General features: G+C 44.2%; 2 protein-coding genes across 15 annotated transcripts in view; both read right to left on the reverse strand.

Moving 5' to 3' along the window:
• LOC139762737 (uncharacterized) overlaps window positions 1-4,839 on the reverse strand; it is a 29,192-nt gene extending 24,353 nt beyond the window's left edge. For 5 of the 11 annotated variants that reach the window (XM_071687807.1, XM_071687804.1, XM_071687803.1 and 2 more), the window contains exon 1: window positions 4,571-4,839. The gene's annotated coding sequence lies outside the window, so the exon portion shown is untranslated. The other 6 variants (XM_071687801.1, XM_071687806.1, XM_071687799.1 and 3 more) reach the window with 6 other exon arrangements.
• A 9,500-nt stretch (window positions 4,840-14,339) lies between these two features.
• LOC139762738 (uncharacterized) overlaps window positions 14,340-26,939 on the reverse strand; it is a 73,906-nt gene continuing 61,306 nt past the window's right edge. For all 4 annotated transcript variants that reach the window (XM_071687810.1, XM_071687809.1, XM_071687812.1 and 1 more), the window contains one exon: window positions 14,340-25,821. In XM_071687810.1, the coding sequence (XP_071543911.1) occupies window positions 24,388-25,821 (1,434 nt within the window). In that variant the 3' untranslated portion in view covers window positions 14,340-24,387. The remainder of the gene's footprint in view (window positions 25,822-26,939) is intronic.

A 26,939-nucleotide genomic window follows, 5' to 3' on the forward strand; every position in this document is an offset into this window, starting at 1 on the left:
TGCCTTCACCCTCTCAATCAATCAATTAGTATATATATATATATATATATATATATATATATATATATATATATATATATATATATATATATATATATATATATATATATATATATATATATTTTTCATACTATTCGCCATTTCCCGCATTAGCGAGGTAGCGTTAAGAACAGAGGACTGGGCCTTTGAGGGAATATCCTCATATGGCCCCCTTCTCTGTTCCTTCTTTTGGAAAATTTAAAAAAAAAATGAGAGGGGAGGATTTCCAGCCCCCCGCTCCCTTCCCTTTTAGTCGCCTTCTACGACATGCAGGGAATACGTGGGAAGTATTCTTTCTCCCCTATATATATTTATCTATTTATTCACTTTGCCCCGTGAATGCAAACATGCATGAATAACAGCAGTAAATACAAATTCAGCTAAAATACGAACCGACAGGTATAAACAGGCTACTGAAACAGCCATTTTTCTAGTATAAGATTCAAATGCTTTCATGTGTATTTATCAGAGGTTGTTAAGCGTTGTGGAGATGGTTGTGGTGGCGCGCGTCAACAGTAGTTCATGGTTGAGGTGGTGGTGTAGACTGGAAAGCACCACCAGTGGAGATGCTGCTGAGACAGTAATAACTAGCAACATAATACTAGATAAGGTGTTAAAGTGTCTGTGGGTGTACCCTGGAGGGCCTATGTGCTTGGCAGAGGACAGGAGTCTGTGTTAAGCGGGCGTGTCGCCACTAAGTGAGGGAGGCCGCCTGAGACAGACTGATAGACTGATACTAAGTTTTGAAGAATATATAATGGTAAACCCGAGGATAGATGAAAGAGCGAAACAGAGAAAAGACAGGAACTCATGCTCGACACGTGTAGTGTGCTGCGTCACTTATAACTTGATGAGTTGTTGTGGTATTTCGTGTTGGTAACACTGGAAGGTAAACACTAGAGAGAAACGTTTCTGAAAAAGACATAGGACTTGTACTGTCACCTGTGCCATCTCTACTTACACCAGTGTCACCAGTGTCATCTGTAGAGGCACCTGAGTTATCTGAACTGCCGCGAGTGTCATCTGTACCGGCAAGTGTTGTCTATATTGACACTGATGTCATTTATATTGGCACCAGTGTCATCTATAGTGACATAAGTGTCATCTGGAACCAGAAAAGCTGGGTGATAAACCAGTAGTGATAGATTTAGCATTGATACAGAAAACATTGAGGGGTGAGAGCAATACAAACAAACCAGGGCGAGTGATATAAACCATCCCAGGGTGAAAGTAATATAAACCATCCCAGGGTGAGAGTAATATAAAACATCCCAGGGTGAGAGTGATAAAAACCATCCCAGGGTGAGAGAAATATAAACCATCCCAAGGTGAGAGTAATATAAACCATCCCAGGGTGAGAGTGATAAAAACCATCCCAAGGTGAGAGTAATATAAACCATCCCAGGGTGAGAGTGATATAAAGCAACCCATTGTAAGAGTGATATAAACCACCTCAGAGTGAGAGCAATAAAAACCACCCCAGGGAGAAGGTAAAAAGAATAAAACACCGTGGGAGTAACACAAATCATCCCAGGGTGAGAATATTGTAAACCAACCTAAGTGGTTTATAACAACTGCTGCTGTTGAAGCACCCACCTGCTCCTGATGATGAAGCACCCACCTGCTCCTGATGATGATAAGTAACCACCTGCTCCTGATGATGAAGCACCCACCTGCTCCTGATGATGAAGCACCCACCTGCTCCTGATGATGAAGCACCCACCTGCTCCTGATGATGAAGCACCCACCTGCTCCCGATGATGAAGCACCCACCTGCTCCTGATGATGAAGCACCCACCTGCTCCTGATGATGAAGCACCAACCTGCTCCTGATGATGAAGCACCCACCTGCTCCTGATGATGAAGCACCCACCTGCTCCTGATGATGAAGCACCCACCTGCTCCTGATGATGAAGCACCCACCTGCTCCTGATGATGAAGCACCCACCTGCTCCTGATGATGAAGCACCCACCTGCTCCTGATGATGAAGCACCCACCTGCTCCCGATGATGAAGCACCCACCTGCTCCTGATGATGAAGCACCAACCTGCTCCTGATGATGAAGCACCCACCTGCTCCTGATGATGAAGCACCCACCTGCTCCTGATGATGAAGCACCCACCTGCTCCTGATGATGAAGCACCCACCTGCTCCTGATGATGAAGCACCCACCTGCTCCTGATGATGAAGCACCCACCTGCTCCTGATGATGAAGCACCCACCTGCTCCTGATGATGAAGCACCCACCTGCTCCTGATGATGAAGCACCCACCTGCTCCTGATGATGAAGCACCCACCTGCTCCTGATGATGAAGCACCCACCTGCTCCTGATGATGATAAAGTAACCACCTGCTCCTGATGATGAAGCGTCCACCTGCTCCTGATGATGATAAAGTAACCACCTGCTCCTGATGATGAAGCACCCACCTGCTCCTGATGATGAAGCACCCACCTGCTCCTGATGATGAAGCACCCACCTGCTCCTGATGATGAAGCACCCACCTGCTCCTGATGATGAAGCACCCACCTGCTCCTGATGATGAAGCACCCACCTGCTCCTGATGATGAAGCACCCACCTGCTCCTGATGATGAAGCACCCACCTGCTCCTGATGATGAAGCACCCAACCTGCTCCTGATGATGAAGCACCCACCTGCTCCTGATGATGATAAAGTAACCACCTGCTCCTGATGATGAAGCACCCACCTGCTCCTGATGATGAAGCACCCACCTGCTCCTGATGATGAAGCACCCACCTGCTCCTGATGATGAAGCACCCACCTGCTCCTGATGATGAAGCACCCACCTGCTCCTGATGATGAAGCACCCACCTGCTCCTGATGATGAAGCACCCACCTGCTCCTGATGATGAAGCACCCACCTGCTCCTGATGATGAAGCACCCACCTGCTCCTGATGATGAAGCACCCACCTGCTCCTGATGATGAAGCACCCACCTGCTCCTGATGATGAAGCACCCACCTGCTCCTGATGATGAAGCACCCACCTGCTCCTGATGATGAAGCACCCACCTGCTCCTGATGATGAAGCACCCACCTGCTCCTGATGATGAAGCACCCACCTGCTCCTGATGATGAAGCACCCACCTGCTCCCGATGATGAAGCACCCACCTGCTCCTGATGATGAAGCACCCACCTGCTCCCGATGATGAAGCACCCACCTGCTCCTGATGATGAAGCACTCACCTGCTCCTGATGATGAAGCACCCAACTGCTCCTGATGATGAAGCGTCCACCTGCTCCTGATGATGATAAAGTAACCACCTGCTCCTGATGATGAAGCACCTACCTGCTCCTGATGATGAAGCACCCACCTGCTTCTGATGATGAAGCACCCACCTGCTCCTGATGATGAAGCACCCACCTGCTCCTGATGACGAAGCACCCACCTGCTCCTGATGATGAAGCGTCCACCTGCTCCTGATGATGATAGAGTAACCACCTGCTCCTGATGATGAAGCACCCACCTGCTCCTGATGATGATAAAGTAACCACCTGCTCCTGATGATGAAGCACCTACCTGCTCCTGATGATGAAGCACCCACCTGCTCCTGATGATGATAAAGTAACCACCTGCTCCTGATGATGAAGCACCCACCTGCTCCTGATGATGATAAAGTAACCACCTGCTCCTGATGATGAAGCACCCACCTGCTCCTGATGATGAAGCACCCACCTGCTCCTGATGATGATAAAGTAACCACCTGCTCCTGATGATGATAAAGTAACCACCTGCTCCTGATGATGAAGCACCCACCTGCTCCTGATGATGAAGCACCCACCTGCTCCTGATGATGATAAAGTAACCACCTGCTCCTGATGATGAAGCACCCACCTGCTCCTGATGATGAAGCACCCACCTGCTCCTGATGATGAAGCACCCACCTGCTCCTGATGATGAAGCACCCACCTGCTCCTGATGATGATAAAGTAACCACCTGCTCCTGATGATGAAGCACCCACCTGCTCCTGATGATGATAAAGTAACCACCTGCTCCTGATGATGATAAAGTAACCACCTGCTCCTGATGATGAAGCACCCACCTGCTCCTGATGATGATAAAGTAACCACCTGCTCCTGATGATGATAAAGTAACCACCTGCTCCTGATGATGAAGCACCCACCTGCTCCTGATGATGAAGCACCCACCTGCTCCTGATGATGAAGCACCCACCTGCTCCTGATGATGAAGCACCCACCTGCTCCTGATGATGAAGCACCCACCTGCTCCTGATGATGATAAAGTAACCACCTGCTCCTGATGATGAAGCACCCACCTGCTCCTGATGATGAAGCACCCACCTGCTCCTGATGATGAAGCACCCACCTGCTCCTGATGATGAAGCACCCACTTGCTCCTGATGATGATGAAGTAACCAACTGCTCCTGATGATGAAGCACCCACCTGCTCCTGATGATGAAGCACCCACCTGCTCCTGATGATGAAGCACCCACCTGCTCTTGATGATGATAAAGTAACCACCTGCTCCTGATGATGAAGCACCCACCTGCTCTTGATGATGATAAAGTAACCACCTGCTCCTGATGCTGCTGCTGCACCCACTTGTTGCTAAAAATTGATCTTTTTAGATCATGAGACACAGGGGTCAGTGGTCGTTGGGACACTCATTAGACATAGACATAGACACGGGCACTTGCGGATGGGCACTCAACGACGGGCACTCACGGACGGGCACTCAACGATGGGCGCTGACGGACGGGCACTCAACGACGGGCGCTGACGGACGGGTAATGTAAGATGGGGACTGCGCAATTGGGCCACGAGTTGCCAACTAGCTAGCAGCAGCCCCAGCCTGGGAGCAACTCACTAAAGCGTTCGTGAAAACTGTGACGTAAGAGTATGACGTCAGCCGGATAAACATGTGGAGGTAGATTCCAAGAATAGCTTTTTTAACAATAATAAGAATGTAAAAGAAAAAAAAGTTCTTTATAAGTAAATGAGTCCAGTATGAACCATGTAGGCCAGTCTCGTACTGTAAAACATGAAGAAGAAACAAGTGGAGAAACAGACCAAAATTTGTACAAGATAGTACAGTAAGAGAAAACGAGAATAACAAAATTACCGAAGATTAAGTTAGGTGGAGACCAGGATAGAGATAGCGAGGGACAGGAGGAGAGACACTGGGAGCAGGATAGTGAGGGACAGGAGGAGAGACACTGGGAGCAGGATAGTGAGGGACGGGAGGAGAGACACTGGGAGCAGGATAGTGAGGGACAGGAGGAGAGACACTGGGAGCAGGATAGTGAGGGACAGGAGGAGAGAAACTGGGAGCAGGATAGTGAGGGACGGGAGGAGAGACACTGGGAGCAGGATAGTGAGGGACGGGGGGAGAGACACTGGGAGCAGGATAGTGAGGGACAGGAGGAGAGACACTGGGAGCAGGATAGTGAGGGACGGGAGGAGAGACACTGGGAGCAGGATAGTGAGGGACGGGAGGAGAGACACTGGGAGCAGGATAGTGAGGGACAGGAGGAGAGACACTGGGAGCAGGATAGTGAGGGACAGGAGGAGAGACACTGGGAGCAGGATAGTGAGGGACAGGAGGAGAGACACTGGGAGCAGGATAGTGAGGGACAGGAGGAGAGACACTGGGAGCAGGATAGTGAGGGACGGGAGGAGAGACACTGGGAGCAGGATAGTGAGGGACAGGAGGAGAGACACTGGGAGCAGGAGACATAGGGTAGGGAAGAGAAACACCTGGAGCAGAAGTGATAAGGATGAGGGGAGAGACACTTGGAGCGGGAGTAACATGGATAGGAGAGAGATAAGAACACAGATATAAAAACGATAAGAACAGATTAAACGGAAATGAAGCAGTGTGAGGCCAGATATAGCAGGCATCCTGTGCCACACTGCTGTCCCAGACCACTGTACCACACCACTGTCCCAGACCACTGTACCACACCGCTGTCCCAGACCACTGTACCACACCGTTGTCCCAGACCACTGTACCACGCCGCTGTCCCAGACCACTGTACCACACCGCTGTCCCAGACCATTGTACCACACCGCTGTCCCAGAACACTGTACCACACCACTGTCCCAGACCACTGTATCACACCACTGTCCCAGACCACTGTACCACACCACTGTCCCAGACCACTGTGCTACAGCTGTGGGCCGGGCCGGGTGCCGCGACCAAGATTCGAACTCCTAAGGACTCAACCTAGGGAGTCCATGCCCGTGGGTGTGTCAGGGGCCGGCAACGCTGACCGATACAGCAGGAGGTCCATGAATGTGCTGGAACATTGTACAGAGCAGTGTGCCTGACTATTGTACTATTCCGGTGTACTCGACAACTGTGCTGTAATACTGTGTCAAGAGTTTTACTCCTGAACAATATCCAGTGACACTGTAGCAGACAATTGTATTGGAACATTGTACCAGACTGCTGTACTGAAGCGCCATACAAGATCACTGTTCCCAGATATCATACTAGAGCAGTGTACTGGAACACTGTACTAGACTACTATACTGGATCGCTATACCAGAGCAGTGTACTGGAACACTGTACTAGACTACTATACTGGATCGCTATACCAGATTTGTGTACGCACTGGAACACTGTAACAGATCATTATACTGGAATGCTGCCCCAGTTTAAAGTACTGGAACACTGTACCAGACCGCTGTGCTGGAACACTATACCAGACAGCTACACTGGTCCGTGGTGCGAGAACATTGTAGAAGACTACTATAGTGAAGCACTGTGCCAGAGGAATGTACCAGACTACTGCATTGAATCACTGTACCAGGTCACTGCCATCCTATCCCACTCCACTGTACTAAAATAATGTGCCTGAACACTATACTGGAACACTGTACCAGACCACTTTACTACACTAATATACTGGAACACTGTACCAGACCACTTTACTAATGTGCTGGAACACTGTACCGGATAACTGTGTTAGATCACTGTTCTGGAACACTCTGCCATACCATTGTCCCAGATCAAACTGTGCCACACCGCTGTGCGACACCACCTTCCTGGAAAAAAAAAACTGTACCAGAACATTGCTACAGTCTTTTGTACTGGAAGACTTCCTCAGACCACTATTGTACTGAAACAATGTACCACACCCATGTATGAGACTGTTGTACTGGAACACTGTACCAGATCTCTATACTAGACTTGTCTACTGGAAAACTACAAGATACAATGTACTGTAACACTGCACAGGACCACTGTATCGGAACGCTGCACAAGACCACTGTATCGAAACGCTGCACAAGACCACTGTATTGGAACGCTGCACAAGACCACTGTATCGGAACGCTGCACAAGACCACTGTATCGGAACGCTGCACAAGACCACTCTACAGGAATACTATACAACGCCACTGTACTGGAACACTGCATCATGTGAATGTACTGGGCCGCTGATCAGCCCATTACATTGGAACAATCTACAAGACCACTGAAGTGGAACGACTTACTAGACCACAGTAATGAAACAGCGTACCGAAACACTGTACTGGATCATTGTACCAGAACACTACACTGGTAGACTGTGCTGGATCATTGTACCAGAACACTACACTGGTAGACTGTGCTGGATTATTGCACCAGAACACTGCACTGATAGATTGTATTAGATCATTGTACCAGAACACTACACAGGTAGACTGTACTGGATCATTGTACCAGAACACTACACGGGTAGACTGTACTGGATCATTGTACCAGAACACTACACAGGTAGACTGTACTGGATCATTGTACCAGAACACTACACTGGTAGACTGTACTAGATCATTGTACCAGAACACTGCACTGATAGATTGTATTAGATCATTGTACCAGAACACTACACAGGTAGACTGTACTGGATCATTGTACCAGAACACTACACAGGTAGACTGTACTGGATCATTGTACCAAAACACTACTCTGGTAGACTGTACTAGATCATTGTACCAGAACACTGCACAGGTAGACTGTACTGGATCATTGTACCAGAACACTACTCTGGTAGATTGTACTAGATCATTGTACCAGAACACTACACTGGTAGACTGTACTAGATCATTGTACCAGAACACTACACAGGTAGACTGTACTGGATCATTGTACCAGAACACTACACTGGTAGACTGTACTAGATCATTGTACCAGAACACTACACAGGTAGACTGCACTGGATCATTGAACCAGAACACTACACTGGTAGACTGTACTGGATCATTGTACCAACCATTTGACTGAAACACTGTACCAAAACTCAATACTGGTTCGTCGTACCATACCGCTGTAGAGGACTACTGTTGTCAAGGGCTGACGGCCTTCGTATTTATTGACGAACTCTATAAAGTCTGTCTCCAGAGATCCTTTTACAATGGTCAAAATTCTTAATTCTTTTTTTTTTCTAGTTGGCATCACTTTAGGTTCGTTTGTCCTTAAATCACGGTGAAGTAACGCGACTGGCCGCTAGATGGCTACCACAAGTACCTTCAGAGACTGAGAGCCCTAAGGCGACCAATCAGAATCAACCAAAGGTGGCGTAAGCTTTTAATGTTAACGACCTCGTTATAGGCCATGAGTCAGGTTTTGTGTTATCATCTGGTTTTCCTACATACAGGACCCAGATGGATATCTAGAACCCACTACAGGTTCTTAAGTCATCACCTGAACGAAATCAGACCATCTGTGAACGCAATTGTTTTGCTTGGAGTAAACTTAAAGTTTTCGATGTGAGATCGTGGAACGTTCTGTCTCTGAAGCAACAGAACTTCGGAACTTTGAAACTTCGGAACAGTAAATTTTCCAGATGTCACCAGATCTACCGAACGTAAATTAAAATTTCATATTATTGGTAATATTTTTCCTCAAACTAGAAAATGTAAGTTACCTCTTGATGACAAAGTAGTTTCTCAGATGTAAAGAGACAACACAAAGATGATTAGTGGAAGAAAGATAAATGTTTATGGATGGCAGCATAAACGTTTCGCTATGACCCGGGTGTCTTTGGTTTCCTCTCGTCCACACCAGACGAGGAATACACTCTCGAAAGAAAGGTTGGCTGAGTTGGCTCCCGTCACAGTTGTTACCACCGTCGGCAGCTGGGACTCTCATAAGCGAGGCGTGGGAGCTTCATGCTGACCGCATCTCGAAATCCTGGCAGTGGATGGATGTCCTGCTCCCAACACCCAGTCAATACGTACTACATCTTGACCATGTGAGTTTATCATAACTACTGTGAATGCTGAGTGTAATGTTCCATATTCATAGTGAATTATGGTAATAGTTGCCTTTAGCGTGCCTCATTATGTGCTGTTAATGTCACTGGGACCTAAGGAGAGATTTACTGTTGTTTGGTGTGAATTAATAACTGTTAAATAGTTCGGACGCAGACGATACTAAGGTCTTTGGTAATATCGGTCCATCAAAATTAAAATCGATTTGAAACGGATGGAAAGAAATTGCCTTGCTAAAATATGGTTGATTGTTGCATCCTTACCCAACTGAAATATCAAAATCATCATAGTGTTTCTTGATTTCAGGTGAATATGGAGGAGTCGTGGACAAGTTGAGACGCTGACCCAACACCCCATTGTCATGTTCGTGAAGCACAGGTAAGCGAGAAGCGCTGATGTGTTGAGTAATCAGGAACTGCCACATCGCTTATCAACATACTGTGTGGCATTACTCCTCTACATCTCATATTGTCAGTTGTACAACTTATACCATTTTCTTTGGGGTTCCTACATAGTCAAGGATGCGTTCCAATCAAGAGAGGGGAAATATTATACTTTGTCTCTGTCTCCTGCGTTAGCGAGGTAGCGCAAGGAAACAGACGAAAGAATGGCCCAACCCACCCACATACACATGTATATACATACACGTCCACACACGCACATATACATACCTATACATTTCAACGTATACATATATATACATACACAGACATATACATAAATACACATGTACATAATTCATATTTGCTGCCTCTATTCATTCCCGTCGCTACGCCGACACACATGAAAATGACACCCACCTCCCCCCGCACGCGCGCGAGGTAGCGCTAGGAAAAGACAACAAAGGCCACATTCGTTCACACTCAGTCTCTAGCTGTCATGTATAATGCACCGAAACCACAGCCCCCTTTCCACATCCAGGCCCGACAAAACTTTCTTTGGTTTACCCAAGACGCTTCACATGCCCTGGTTCAATCCATTAACAGCACGTCGACCTCGGTATACCACATCGTTCCAGTTCACTCTATTCCTTGCACACCTTTCACCCTCCTGCATGTTCAGGCCCCGATCGATCAATATCTTTTTCACTCCATCCTTCCACCTCCTATTTGGTCCCCCACTTCTCCTCGTTCCCTCCACCTCTGAAACATATATCCTCTAGGTCAATCTTTCCTCACTCATTCTCTCCATGTGACCAAACCCTTTCAATACACCCTCTTCTGCTCTCTCAACCACACTCTTTTTATTTCTACACGTCTCTCTTACCCTTTCATAAGTTACTCGATCAATTCACCTCGCACCACATATTGTCCTCAAACATTTCATTTCCAACACATCCACCCTCCTCCGTACAACCCTATCTGTAGCCCATGCCTGGCAACCATATAACATTGTTGGAGTTACTATTCCTTCAAACATACACAATTTTGCTCTCCGAGATAACGTTCTCTCCTTCCACACATTCTTTATCTCTCCCAGGTCCTTCGCCCCCTCCCCCACACTGTGACTCGCTTCCGCTTCCATGGTTTCATCCGCCGCCAAATCCACTCCAAGATATCTAAAACACTTCACTTTTTCCAGTTTTTCTCCATTCAAAATTACTTCCCAAATGACTTGCCCTCAACCCTACTGTACCTAATAACCTTGCTCTTATTCGCATTTACTCTCAGCTTTCTTCCATCACAAACTTTACCAAACTCAGTCACCAGCTTCTGCAGTTTCTCACACGAATCAGCCACCAGCGCTGTATCATCAGCGAACAACAACTGACTCACTTCCCAAGCTCTCTCATCCACAACAGACTGCATACTTGCCCCTCTTTCCAAAACTCTTGCATTCACCTCCCTAACAACCCCATCCATAAACAAATTAAACAACCATGGAGACATCACACACCCCTGCCGCAAACCTATATTCACCGAGAACCAATCACTTTCCTCTCTTCCTATACGTACACATGCCTTACATCCTCGATAAAAACTTTTCACTGCTTCTAACAACTTGCCTCCCAAACCATATATTCTTAATACCTTCCACAGAGCATTTCTATCAACTCTATCATATGCCTTCTCCAGATCCATAAATGCTACATACAAATCCATTTGCTTTTCTAAGTATTTCTCACATACATTCTTCAAAGCAAACACCTGATCCACACATCCTCTACCACTTCTGAAGCCACACTGCTCTTCCCCAATCTGATGCTCTGTACATGACTTCACCCTCTCAATCAATACCCTCCCATATAATTTACCAGGAATACTCAACAAACTTATACCTCTGTAATTTGAGCACTCACTTTTATCCCCTTTGCCTTTGTACAATGGCACTATGCAAGCATTCCGCCAATCCTCAGGCACCTCACCATGAGTCATACATACATTAAATAACCTTACCAACCAGTCAACAATACAGTCACCCCCTTTTTTAATAAATTCCACTGCAATACCATCCAAATCCGCTGCCTTGCCAGCTTTCGTCTTCGGCAAAGCTTTTACTACCTCTTCTCTGTATACCAAATCATTTTCCCTAACCCTGTCACTTTGCACACCACCTCGACCAAAACACCCTATATCTGCCACTCTATCATCTAACACATTCAACAAACCTTCAAAATACTCACTCCATCTCCTTCTCACATCACCACTACTTGTTATTATCACCTCCCCATTAGCCCCCTTCACTGAAGTTCCCATTGGTTCCCTTGTCTTACGCACTTTATTTACCTCCTTCCAGAACATCTTTTCATTCTCCTAAAATTTAATGATACTCTCACCCCAACTCTCATTTGCCCTCTTTTTCACCTCTTGCACCTTTTTCTTGACCTCCTGCCTCCTTCTTTTATACATCTCCCACTCATTTGCATTATTCCCCTGCAAAAATCATCCAAATGCCTCTCTCTTCTCTTTCACCAATAATCTTACTTCTTCATCCCACCACTCACTACTCTTTCTAATTTGCCCACCTCCCACGCCTCATGCCACAAGCATCTTTTGCGCAAGCCGTCACTGCTTCCCTAAATACATCCCATTCCTCCCCCACTCCCCTTACGTCCTTTGTTCTCACCTTCTTCCTTTCTGTACTTAGTTTCTCCCGGTACTTCCTCACACAAGTCTCCTTCGCAAGCTCACTTACTCTCACCACTCTTTCCACCCCAACAGTCTCTCTTCTTTTCTGAAAACCTCTACAAATCTTCACCTTCGCCTCCACAAGATAATGATCAGACATCCTTCCAGTTGCACCTCTCATCACATTAACATCCAAAAGTCTCTTTCGCGCGCCTATCAATTAGGCTTACATATGTATACTTATGAGTATCTCTCTTTTTAAACCAGGTATTCCCAATCACCAGTCTTTTTTCAGCACATAAATCTACAAACTCTTCACCATTCCCATTTATAACACTGAACACCCCATGTACACCAATCATTCCCTCAACTGCCACATTACTCACATTTGCATTCAAATCACCCATCACTATAACCCGGTCTCGCGCATCAAAACTACTAACACACTCACTCAGCTGCTCCCAAAACACTTGCCTCTCATGATCTTTCTTCTCATGCCCAGGTGCATATGCACCAATAATCACCCATCTCTCTACATCCACTTTCAGTTTTACCCATATCAATCTAGAGTTTACTTTCTTACACTCTATCATATACTCCCACCACTCCTGTTTCAGGAGTAGTGCTGCTCCTTCCCTTGCTCTTGCCCTCTCACTAACCCCTGACTTTACTCTCAAGACATTCCGAAACCACTCTTCCCCTTTACCCTTGAGCTTCGTTTCACTCAGAGCCAAAACATCCAGGTTCCTTTCCTCAAACATACTACCTATCTCTCCTTTTTTCTCATCTTGGTTACATCCACACCCGTTTAGACACCCCGATCTGAGCCTTCGAGGAGGATGATGTGTGTGTGTGTATTAGTTCGCAGTTTCCTGCGTCAACGAGGTAGCACCAGGAACTGATGAATAAAGCCGCACTTGCTCATACCCATTCTCTATCTCTATATCAGGAATTCCTTCTTCGTTTACCTACAAAACTATTACCTTTTGAGTCTTGTCCGGACTGTATTAACAGTTCTATCATTCCTCCTTTTCAGTGGGATTCTATTATCTTTTTCTGCATTCAGTTTTTGTCCTTTTATGTTCTCTTTGCTAATTGCAAATATTTTCTCCTGTTTTAATGTTCTGTTCATCCGATTTTGTGTATCTTACTACCTAATTTTTCCACAATATACTTTTTTCAATTGGTGATAAGCTTCAGATATTTTTTTTTTGTCTCTCACTAAACTATGGTCGTATTCATGAACTAATAACTATCAAAAAGATCTAGATTAGCAAGTAGCTACTAGTACTTTACTGGTGTTAGCTAGTAGCTACTAGTACTTTACTAGTGTTAGCAAGTAGCTACTAGTACTTTACAAGAGTTAGCAAGTCGCTACTAGTACTTTACTAGCGTTAGCAAGTAGCTACTTTACTAGTGTTAGCAAGTAGCTACTAGTACTTTACTAGTGTTAGCAAGTAGCTTCTAGTACTCTGCTAGTGTTAGCAAGTAGCTACGAGTACTTTACTAGTGTTAGCAAGTAGCTACCATCACGTCGTTCATTCTTAAGACGTCATCATTCACTGTATCATATTTGTCTTCTTCCATTTCTGTACAGACGTTACATTTACTTGCTCGGTGTTGTCCTCTCCATTTGCTTGCTTTGTTTACTTGGATGAGGGTGAAGATGATCGTGTAGTTGGTACAGAGGTCAGCTGCACTCTCTCTCTCTTGTGTTGGTATGTCAGTTACCTGTGCTAGTTTGGGTTCTTTCATAGCCTCGCTATTATTCTGTTCATCCATTATAAATTTCTAAATATGTAAAGTTACAACCATATTCTGCTCTTGTTCTTCACGTTCTGATAAATTCTAGTCCCCAAACCGTATTGTGTTCACAGACTTTTCAGAACATCTTCCAATTTGGTTAAAATTCCATTCAATTCGTTTAGCTTAGTTTTGGATGGAATTTTTTTTCCAACTGAACAGTGCATTGTGGGTGAATCAAACCTCTTTACCAATATATCATTTTTATTGAAAGAAAAGAGACCGAATGTATAGAGGTCACAAAAAATATTTGTTTTGCTAAATGTATGTTCTCTGCATGATTATATGATAATAAGGTACAAGTGAAGTATATCACATATTTCCAGAAAATATATATCATTACTTTAGCCTAAGGTTCCTTGCCATGTAATTTGAATCAGTGCAACTTTAACTTTGTACAACACATTTCAAATACAATTTCAGCAGCATGTTGTATACTTGTGAATGTTTATAGCAGTTCTTGTAATCATATTGTTAAAATGACGAGATAACTTTTATTTCATTCTTTCTGATTTTTTTAAGTTTTCTAATATCTCTTTTTATATGCCTGGAGAACTTGTGTAAGATACCTCCATGGGTTGTCTCAACGTATCATTTCAAATCCAACAACTGATCTTCAGGAACGTGTTGAGAGGACAGTGGAGCATCTAAGAATGATTGTAGGTAGCAGGATGAGGCTGGTTAACACCTGCTGTAGGCGTGCATGTATTGCTGGGTGCTCATTGGTTGTAACCCGATGCTAGGGCGTGTAGCTGTAGTATCCTGTCTTGGCCCGAGTTCTCATTATCTTTTGGTTGTTCCTCCCTGAAGATCAGTGCTTTTGCGATGTGTATGCGTCTTGTGTCTTGTTCACGGCGTTGTATCCTAGTAGATTTTATGATTGTCTCGCGTGTGAGGGTAGTGTTAATGCTTCTTGGTGACATGTAATTCGATGTAGCCTCCTTGTAGATGTAGAGTGAGACTTCTGGACAGTGTACAGGTTGTGCTTCCCACGTACGTAAGGTCATGTTGTTAAGGAGTTCGTAGTCTCCTTGTTGACATTTGAATTCCTTTTAGCTACGTTGGATTCTTGTAATATGTCCTCACGACCAACCAGCTACACAGAAAACAAGAGAGATCTATTTATTCGTCTATTGTATGACTGGTTGGTCATGAGGACCTATCACAAGAATCATACGTAGTTAAAAGGGATTCAAATATCAACAAGGAGACTGCGAACTCCTTAACATGACCTACGTACGTGGGAAGCACAACCTGTATACTTTCCAGATTATCAACCCTACACCTACAAGGAGGCAACATCAGATTAAATGTACACTGCCCTCACACGTGAGACAATCGTTAAATCTACAAGGATACTACAGCTACACGCCCCAGCATCGCAGTAAACCAATGAGCGTGCTTTAATACATGTACGTCCGCGTACAGGTATTAAGTTACTAGCCTGAACCAGCTACTTGCAATCATTCCCAGATGCTCCACCGACCTCTCCACTCGCTCCTGAAGATGACATGTTAGATACAAATCGAAACGTTGAGACAACCTTGGAAGTATCTTACACAACCTCCCAATTATGAAAAAAAAATATTAGACAATTTGAAAAAACAAAGATTTTGCTAAAAAAAAAAAAGTTATCTGGTCATCTTAACAGAATATATATATATATATATATATATATATATATATATATATATATATATATATATTTTTTTTTTTTTTTTTTTTTTTTTTTTTTTTTTTTTGCCGCTGTCTCGCGCGTTTGCGAGGTAGCGCAAGGAAACAGACGAAAGAAATGGCCCAACCCACCCCCATACACATGTATATACATACGTCCACACACGCAAATATACATACCTACACAGCTTTCCATGGTTTACCCCAGACGCTTCACATGCCCTGATTCAATCCACTGACAGCACGTCAAAACCGGTATACCACATCGCTTCAATTCACTCTATTCCTTGCCCTCCTTTCACCCTCCTGCATGTTCAGGCCCCGATCACACAAAATCTTTTTCACTCCATCTTTCCACCTCCAATTTGGTCTCCCTCTTCTCCTCGTTCCCTCCACCTCCGACACATATATCCTCTTGGTCAATCTTTCCTCACTCATTCTCTCCATGTGCCCAAACCATTTCAAAACACCCTCTTCTGCTCTCTCAACCACGCTCTTTTTATTTCCACACATCTCTCTTACCCCTACGTTACTTACTCGATCAAACCACTTCACACCACACATTGTCCTCAAACATCTCATTTCCAGCACATCCATCCTCCTCCACACAACTCTATCCATAGCCCACGCCTCGCAACCATACAACATTGTTGGAACCACTATTCCTTCAAACATACCCATTTTTGCTTTCCGAGATAATGTTCTCGACTTCCACACATTCTTCAAGGCTCCCAGAATTTTCGCCCCCTCCCCCATCCTATGATCCACTTCCGCTTCCATGGTTCCATCCGCTGCCAGATCCACTCCAAGATATCTAAAACACTTTACTTCCTCCAGTTTTTCTCCATTCAAACTCACCTCTTAATTGACTTGACCCTCAACCCTAATGTACCTAATAACCTTGCTCTTATTCACATTTACTCTTAACTTTCTTCTTTCACACACTTTACCAAACTCAGTCACCAGCTTCTGCAGTTTCTCACATGAATCAGCCACCACGCTGTATCATCAGCGAACAACAACTGACTCACTTCCCAAGCTCTCTCATCCCCAACAGACTTCATACTTGCCCCTCTTGCATTCACCTCCCTAACAACCCCATCCATAAACAAATTAAACAACCATGGAGACATCACACATCATCCCTGCCGCAAACCTACATTCACTGAGAACCAATCACTTTCCTCTCTGCCTACACGTACACATGCCTTACATCCTCGATAAAAACTTTTCACTGCTTCTAACAACTTGCCTCCCACACCATATATTCTTAATACCTTCCACAGAGCATCTCTATCAACTCTATCGTATGCCTTCTCCAGATCCATAAATGCTACATACAAATCCATTTGCTTTTCTAAGTATTTCTCACATACATTCTTCAAAGCAAACACCTGATCCACACATCCTCTACCACTTCTGAAACCACACTGCTCTTCCCCAATCTGATGCTCTGTACATGCCTTCACCCTCTCAATCAATACCCTCCCATATAATTTACCAGGAATACTCAACAAACTTATACTCTGTAATTTGAGCACTCACTCTTATCCCCTTTGCCTTTGTACAATGGCACTATGCACGCATTCCGCCAATCCTCAGGCACCTCACCATGAGTCATACATACATTAAATAACCTTACCAACCAGTCAACAATACAGTCACCCCCTTTTTTAATAAATTCCACTGCAATACCATCCAAACCTGCTGCCTTGCCGGCTTTCATCTTCCGCAAAGCTTTTACTACCTCTTCTCTGTTTACCAAATCATTTTCCCTAACCCTCTCACTTTGCACACCACCTCGACCAAAACACCCTATATCTGCCACTCTATCATCAAACACATTCAACAAACCTTCAAAATACTCACTCCATCTCCGTCTCACATCACCACTACTTGTTATCACCTCCCCATTTGCGCCCTTCACTGAAGTTCCCATTTGCTCCCTTGTCTTACGCACTTTATTTACCTCCTTCCAGAACATCTTTTTATTCTCCCTAAAATTTAATGATACTCTCTCACCCCAACTCTCATTTGCCCTTTTTTTCACCTCTTGCACCTTTCTCTTGACCTCCTGTCTCTTTCTTTTATACATTTCCCACTCAATTGCATTTTTTCCCTGCAAAAATCGTCCAAATGCCTCTCTTCTCTTTCACTAATACTCTTACTTCTTCATCCCACCACTCACTACCCTTTCTAATCAACCCATCTCCCATTCTTCTCATGCCACAAGCATCTTTTGCGCAATCCATCACTGATTCCCTAAATACATTCCATATATATACGTTGCCACTGTCTCCCGCGTTAGCGAGGTAGCGCAAGGAAACAGACGAAAGAGTGGCCCAACACACACATATATAACATATATATACATAAACGCCCACACACGCACATATATATATACATATTCATATATGCTACCTTCATCCATTCCCGCCGCCACCCCACCACACATGAAATGGCAATCCCCTCCACCCGCACGCGCGCGAGATAGCGCTAGGAAAAGACAACAAAGGCCACATTCACTTTCAGTATCTAGCTGTCGTGTGTAATGCACCGAAACCACAGCTCCATTTCCACATCCAGGCCCCACAGAACTTTCCATGGTTTACCCAAGACGCTTCACATGCCCTGGTTCAATCCATTGACAGCACGTCGACCCCGGTATACCACATCGTCCCAATTCACTCCATTCCTTGCACGCCTTTCACCCTCCTGTATGTTCAGGCCCCGATCGATCAAAATCTTTTTCACTCCGTCCTCCCACCTCCAATTTGGTCTCCCACTTCTCGTTCCTTCCACCTCTGACACATATATCCTCTTTATCAATCTTTCCTCACTCATTCTCCCCATGTGACCAAACCATTTCAATACACCCTCATCTGCTCTCTCAACCACACTCTTTTTATTACCACACATCTCTCACCCTTTCATTACTTACTCGATCAAACCAACTGATACCACATATTGTCCTCAAACATCTCATTTCTAATACATCCATCCTCCTCCACACAACTCTATCTATAGCCCATGCCTCACAATCATATAACATTTTTGGAACATTATTCTTTCAAACATACCCATTTTTGCTCTCCGAGATAATGTTCTCGCCTTCCACACATTCTTCAACGCACCTAGAACCTTCGCCCCCTCCCCCAACCTGTGACTCACTTTCGCTTCCATGGTTCCATTCGCTGCCAAATCCACTCCCAGATATCTAAAACACTTCACTTCCTCCAGTTTTTCTCCATTCAAATTTACCTCCCAATTAACTTGTCCTTCAACCCTAATAATAACCTTGCTCTTATTCACATTTACTCTCAGCTTTCTTCTTTCACACACTTTACCAAACTCAGTCACCAGCTTATGTAGTTTCTCACACGAATCAGCCACCACCGATGTATCATCAGCGAACAACTGATTCACTTCCCAAGCCCTCTCATCCACAACAGACTTTATACTAGCCCCTCTCTCCAAAACTCTTACATTCACCTCCCAAACAACCTCATCCATTAAGAAACTAAACAACCATGGAGACATCACACACCCCTGCCGCAAACTGACATTCACTGGGAACCAATCACTTTCCTCTCTTCCTACTCGTACACATGCCTTACATTCTCGATAAAAACTCTTCACTGCTTCCAGCAACTTGCCTCCCACACCATATACTCTTAATACCTTCCACAGAGCATCTCTCAACTATCTATCATATGTTTTCTCCAGATCCATAAATGCTACATACAAATCCATTTGCTTTTCTAAGTATTTCTCATATACATTCTTCAAAGCAAACACCTGATCCACACATCCTCTACCACTTCCGAAACCACACTGCTCTTCCCCAATCTGATGCTTTGTCCATGCCTTCACCCTCTAAATCAATACCCTCCAATATAATTTCCCAGGAATACTCAACAAACTTATACCTCTGTAATTTGAACACTCGCCTTTAAACCCTTTGCCTTTGTACAATGGCATTATGCATGCATTCCGCCAATCCTCAGGCACTTCACCATGAGCCATACATACATTGAATATCCTCACCAACCAGTCAACAACACAGTCATCCTCTTTTTTAATAAATCCCACTGCAATACCATTTAAACCCACCGCCTTGCCACCCTTCATCTTCCGCAAAGCTTTCACTACCTCTTCTCTGTTTACCAAATCATACTCCCTTACCCTCTCACTTCGCACATCACCTCGACCAAAACATCCTATATCTGCCACTCTATCATCTAACACATTCAACAAACCTTCAAAATACTCACTTCATCTCCATCTCACATCACCACTACTTGTTATTACCTTCCCATTAGCCCCCTTCAACGATGTTCCCATTTGTTCCCTTGGCTTACGAACTTTATTTACCTCCTTCCAAAACATCTTTTTATTCTCCCTAAAATTTAATGATACTCTCTCACCCCAACTCTCATTTGCCCTCTTTTTTAACCTCTTGCACCTTTCTCTTGACTTCCTGGCTCTTTCTTTTATACATCTCCCACTCATCTGCACAATTTCACTGCTAACATAATCCAAATGCCTCTCTCTTCTCTTTCACTAATAATCTTACTTCTTCATCCCATCACTCACTGCCCTTTCTAATTTGCCCACCTCCAACCTTTCTCATGCCACATCTTTTGTGCAAGCCATCACTGCTTCCCTAAATACATCCCATTCCTCCCCACTCCCGTTACGTCCTTCGCTCTCACCTTTTTTCATTCTGCACTCAGTCTCCCCTGGTACTTCCTCGCACAAGTCTCCTTTCCAAGCTCACTTACTCTCATCACCCTCTTCACCCCAACATTCTCTCCTCCCTTCTGAAAACCTCTACAAATCTTCACCTTCGCCTCCACAAGATAATGATCAGACACCCTTCTAGTTGCACCTCTCAGCACATTACCATCCAAACGTCTCTCACGCGCCTATCAACTAACACGTAATCCAGTAACGCTCTCTGGCCATCTCTCCTACTTACATACGTATACTTATGTATATCTCTCTTTTTAAACCAGATATTCCCAATCACCAGTCCTTTTTCAGCAAATAAATCTACAAGCTCTTCACCATTTCCGTTTACAACACTGAACAATCCATGTACACTAATTTTTCCCTCAACTGCCACATTACTTACCTTTGCATTCAAATCACCCATCACTAGAACCCGGTCTAGTGCATCAAAACTGCTAACACACTCACTTAGCTGCTCCCAAAAACACTTGCCTCTCATGTTCTTTCTTCTCATGCCCAGGTGCATAGGCACCAATAACCAACCATCTCTCTCCATCCACTTTCAGTTTTACCCACATCAATCTAGAGTTTACTTTCTTACACTCTATCACATACTTCCACCACTCCTGTTTCAGGAGTACTGCTAATCCTTCCTTTGCTCTTGTCCTCTCACCAACTCCTGACTTTACTCCCAAAACATTCCCAAACCACTCTTCCCCTTTACCCTCGAGCTTCGCTTCACTTAGAGCCAAATCATCCAGGTTCCTCTCTTCAAACATACTACCTATCTCTCCTTTTTTTTCTCATCTTGGTTACATCTACTCACATTTAGACACCCCAATCTGAGCATTCGAGGACGATGAGCACATCCCGCGTGACTCCTGTTTCCCCTTTTAGAAAGTTGATATATATATATATATATATATATATATATATATATATATATATATATATATATATATATATATATATATATATATTTTACTCTTAACTTTCTTCTTTCACATACTTTACCAAACTCAGTCACCAGCTTCTGCAGTTTCTCACATGAATCAGCCACCAGCGCTGTATCATCAGCGAACAACAATTGACTCACTTCCCAAACTCTCTCATTCACAACAGACTTCATACTTGCCCCTCTTTCCAAAACTCTTGCATTCGCCTCCCTAACAACCCCATCCATAAACATATTAAACAACCATGGAGACATCACACATCATCCCTGCCGCAAACCTACATTCACTGAGAACCAATCACTTTCCTCTCTTCCTACACGTACACATGCCTTACATCCTCGATAAAAACTTTTCACTGCTTCTAACAACTTGCCTCCTACACCATATATTCTTAATACCTTCCACAGAGCATCTCTATCAACTCTATCGTATGCCTTCTCCAGATCCATAAATGCTACATACAAATCCATTTGCTTTTCTAAGTATTTCTAACACTCTTCAAAGCAAACACCTGATCCACACATCCTCTACCACTTCCGAAACCACACTGCTTTTCCCCAATCTGATGCTCTGTACATGACTTCACCCTCTCAATCAATACCCTCCCATATAATTTACCAGGAATACTCAACAAACTTATACCTCTGTAATTTGAGCACTCACTCTTATCCCCTTTGCCTTTGTACAATGGCACTATGCACGCATTCCGCCAATCCTCTGGCACCTCACCATGAGTCATACATACATTAAATAACCTTACCAACCAGTCAATAATACATTCACCCCTTTTCTTAATAAATTCCACTGCAATACCATCCAAACCTGCTGCCTTGCCGGCTTTCATCTTCCGCAAAGCTTTTACTACCTCTTCTCTGTTTACCAAATCATTTTCCCTAACCCTCTCACTTTGCACACCACCTCGACCAAAACACCCTATATCTGCCACTCTATCATCAAACACATTCAACAAACCTTCAAAATACTCACTCCATCTCCTTCTCACATCGCCACTACTTGTTATCACCTCCCCATTAGCGCCCTTCAATGAAGTTCCCATTTGCTCCCTTGTCTTACGCACTTTATTTACCTCCTTCCAGAACATCTTTTTATTCTCCCTAAAATTTAATGATAGTCTCTCACCCCAACTCTCATTTGCCCTCTTTTTCACCTCTTGCACCTTTCTCTTGACCTCCTGTCTCTTTCTTCTATACACCTCCCACTCAATTGCATTTTTTCCCTGCAAAAATCGTCCAAATGCCTCTCTCTTCTCTTTCACTAATAATCTTACTTCTTCATCCCACCACTCACTACCCTTTGTACTCAACCCACCTCCCACGCTTCTCATGCCACAAGAGTAAATGTGAAAAAGAGCAAGGTTATTAGGTACAGTAGGGTTGAGGGTCAAGTCAATTGGGAGGTAAGTTTGAATGGAGAAAAACTGGAGGAAGTAAATTGTTTTAGATATCTGGGAGTGGATCTGGCAGCATATGGTACCATGAAAGCGGAAGTGAATCATAGGGTGGAGGAGGGGGCGAAAATCGTGGGAGCCTTGAAGAATGTGTGGAAGTCGAGAACATTTTCTCGGAAAGCAAAAATGGGTGTGTTTGAAGGAATAGTGGTTCCAACAATGTTGTATGGTTGCGAGGCGTGGGCTATGGATAGAGTTGTGCGCAGGAGGGTGGATGTGCTGGAAATGAGATGTTTGAGGACAATGTGTGGTGTGAGGTGGTTTGATCGAGTAAGTAATGTAAGGGTAAGAGAGATGTGTGGAAATAAAAAGAGCGTGGTGGAGAGAGCAGAAGAGGGTGTTTTGAAATGGTTTGGGCACATGGAGAGAATGAGTGAGGAAAGATTGACCAAGAGGATACATGTGTCGGAGGTGGAGGGAACGAGGAGAAGTGGGAGACCAAATTGGAGGTGGAAAGATGGAGTGAAAAAGATTTTGAGTGATCGGGGCCTGAACATGCAGGAGGGTGAAAGGCGGGCAAGGAATAGAGTGAATTGGATCGATGTGGTATACTGGGGTTGACGTGCTTTCAGTGGATTGAATCAGGGCATGTGAAGCGTCTGGGGTAAACCATGGAAAGTAGTGTGGGGCCTGGATGTGGAAAGGGAGCTGTGGTTTCGGGCATTATTGCATGACAGCTAGAGACTGAGTGTGAACGAATGGGGCCTTTGTTGTCTTTTCCTAGCGCTACCTCGCACACATGAGGGGGGAGGGGGATGGTATTCCATGTGTGGCGAGGTGGCGATGGAAATGAATAAAGGCAGACAGTGTGAATTGTGTGCATGGGTATATATGTATATGTCTGTGTGTGTATATATATGTGTACATTGAGATGTATAGGTATGTATTTTTGCGTGTGTGGACGTGTATGTATATACATGTGTATGGGGGTGGGTTGGGCCATTTCTTTCGTCTGTTTCCTTGCGCTACCTCGCAAACGCGGGAGACAGCGACAAAGCAAAATATAAATAAATAAATAAATATATATATATATATATATATATATATATATATATATATATATATATATATATAAATATATATATATATATATATATATATATATATATACATAATGTGTGTGTGTGGTTTTATCTTCTATTGATTGTGTGTGACTGTTTTTTGGCTTTATGAAGACAGTATTCTGATGAAAATGCTTTATAATGGACGATGAATAACTTGAATTTTCATTCATGTGAACAAGGCATTATCATGTAATTTCTGTGAGGTGTAGCAATGAAAACTATAGAGACGGCTGGCCAGTGAGTGTCTTTCTAATTATCGGTGCGAATGTTCCCTGGAAACCGAAGTATGTTTTTGTATCGATGTTTTAGAATCACTTGCTTGTAAAGTCTTGTGGTGTTTATTGTCTGTCACGTTGCCTTGTAAGTTGAGATATATCAGTGACATCTTGTTGCCATACTACCTCAGATGCAGCGACCACATGTGTGTCAGATGTTGACGTAGAAATACTTGTTCCAGCTGTTGACAACACCTCTCCTGATGCAGCTTCAGTTGATGTACTGATGTTCATTACTGTGGGAACCGTTGATCCAGAAGAAAAAGCACGATCTGCCATCAGTGCATGGCTACTCCCAACTGTTTGTGCATATAACGAAGATGTAGCTGTTACTGATGCATCGGTAGAGGTCATCACTGCATTCTCATGTGCATCAATGAGGCGTGTACTTTTTTCTTCTGCACTAGTGACTGAGGATGGAGCGATCTGTCCGGTGTCTAGTGATAAACTGGCTAATTGTTCTACGCCCTTTAATGATCTACCGTTTGCAAGAGGCACTTCGATTAGTGCTATTGCTGCCTCTCTCTTATGTGAACCCTCATCCACTACTTCAGTCACAGATGTTGTGGTCACCCCAGGTGTTGCATTAGTTGTTGTGACACACGAGCCGCCCCGCTCCTCCAGTGTTGCGTCTGATATGTCTTGACTTGCACAGTAAAACATTGCCTCACCTTCTGCATCACCGGATGCTGAACAAGGAAAACCTGATACCACTGGTGTGTTGTTGGCTGTATCAAACGGTGTAATTTCGGTGTCCTCCGGTTCTACAAGTGGCGGAGTTATGTTGGGTGAGGGTGGTCGGGGTGATGGAGATAGGTTGGTATCATTAATACCAACCTCCAGTGGGTTAATTGGTGTGGTCATTCCCCTGATAGAGCTGCTGTTGGGAATGTAAGTGGTGGTTACTTTGTTGAAGAGCCTGGCATCACCAGATGAACTAGATACAGGAGCTTCGTCTGGTAAGTTTGGCATTACTGAAATTGTGGCCCTAGTCGACAACGAGGGACCTAAGGATGCAACAGTGATGGTGGCTGTTGGCGTGCTGTTGGGGTCTGGGCTGGTGGCGAATGTTTGAGTGTTGGAGGGCTGCGAACTGGAAGTGGCACATGCTGTTGTGTTGGTGAAGATTGGAGGAGTGGTGAAGGCTGTGGTGGTAGTGTAAGATGTGGAGGAAATGCCAGATGTACTTATAGAGTTGCACATGGCACTGATGGGAATAACTATGCTTGACGTCTGCGTCGTGTTGGAGAAGAAGGCGGAGGGTGCAGGAGAAGTGCTGGTGTTGGAGCCGAGGCTAACCAAGGAGGTGGTGGTAATGTCGAAGCTGGCAGCGGAATTGGTAGCAGGAGTGGTAGCAGTGGAGGTGCTGGCAGAAAACTTCGGGGAGGGAGGCCCTTGGGGGAAGAGCGACTCGTAAGATGGGGGAAGATCAGCTCCTGACCACGGGAGGGACCGTTGACTGTGGGTGCCATGGCCCGAGTTGCAGACCACACGAACCTGAAAAACCAATACTGTCATGAGGTGTCATGTCATATATATGTTTAGTGAACCAGCTGCTAAGCAGATGCAGCTGAGAGAGAGAGAGAGAGAGAGAGAGAGAGAGAGAGAGAGAGAGAGAGAGAGAGAGAGTCTATTTTTGAGAAGGTACAGTTAGCCTTGAGACTCACCAGACATATGGTACAACTAAGAGGATAAAGGAGTTGCCAAAGGGGTCCTTGAATGCAGCAACTCTTAGAAATCGTCACGTAGTAAGAGGTTTGAAGGTGGGGATGCTTCACAAGTCTGCTTCAAACCATCACACTTACGAGAGACGAAGTATGGTGTGTGTGTGTGTGTGTGTGTGTGTGTGTGTAACTATCTTGAAGTGAATAAAAAAAAGTTAAAGGAACACAGTGTACGTGGACGCTTGTATTCTCTCCTGCTGATCCGCAAGCGGGCGTCCCATAGGGAGACTTTCATTAAATTCTTTACTGGTGGAATATGAGCTTCGGTAGAGAACATACTTGAAGTAGTATAAAGCATTATACTGAAATATTTGAAGATCTTCATATCTTTTGTGCTGAGACTAACCAATCTAAATGTACTTGGGCAGGACCACAGTCAAGTTAGCGAGAAATGTATCGTAAAAATGGGAGTTAGACAAATTAAATACGACATTAAAGATGTAAGTGATTTGTTAGGAGGAGGATGGATGACAGCATCTTGATTTGTTTTTCATCAGAAGAAAGAACAGAGAATTGAATGAAATAATTGAGACCATTAGCTTAGGGGTATTAACAACAATAGAGAAATAGGATCACAAGTTACAACAAATGAGTCAAGAAATTAAAAAAAAGAACGAAATAAAAAGGATCAAGCGGACATTAATGATCATATGGAATGTCATTTCAGGGAAGAGGATCTTAAAGAACTTGGAAATATAATTAAAGATTATCATTATAACAAACTCAAAGACGAGAAATTCACTGTGGAAATATCTACAGGAAAGAAAGTCTGTCTATTGGAAAGAAACAGAGAAACAGCTTAGGAGGATCATCGTCTCAAGATTACTCAAAGAAGGCGAACAAAAGGACAAGCCACCAGCACATGAAGCTCGGCACAGGAAACATTCCAGG

The sequence above is a fragment of the Panulirus ornatus genome, chromosome 44 (assembly GCF_036320965.1).
Source record: "Panulirus ornatus isolate Po-2019 chromosome 44, ASM3632096v1, whole genome shotgun sequence".
Classification (NCBI taxonomy): domain Eukaryota; kingdom Metazoa; phylum Arthropoda; class Malacostraca; order Decapoda; family Palinuridae; genus Panulirus; species Panulirus ornatus.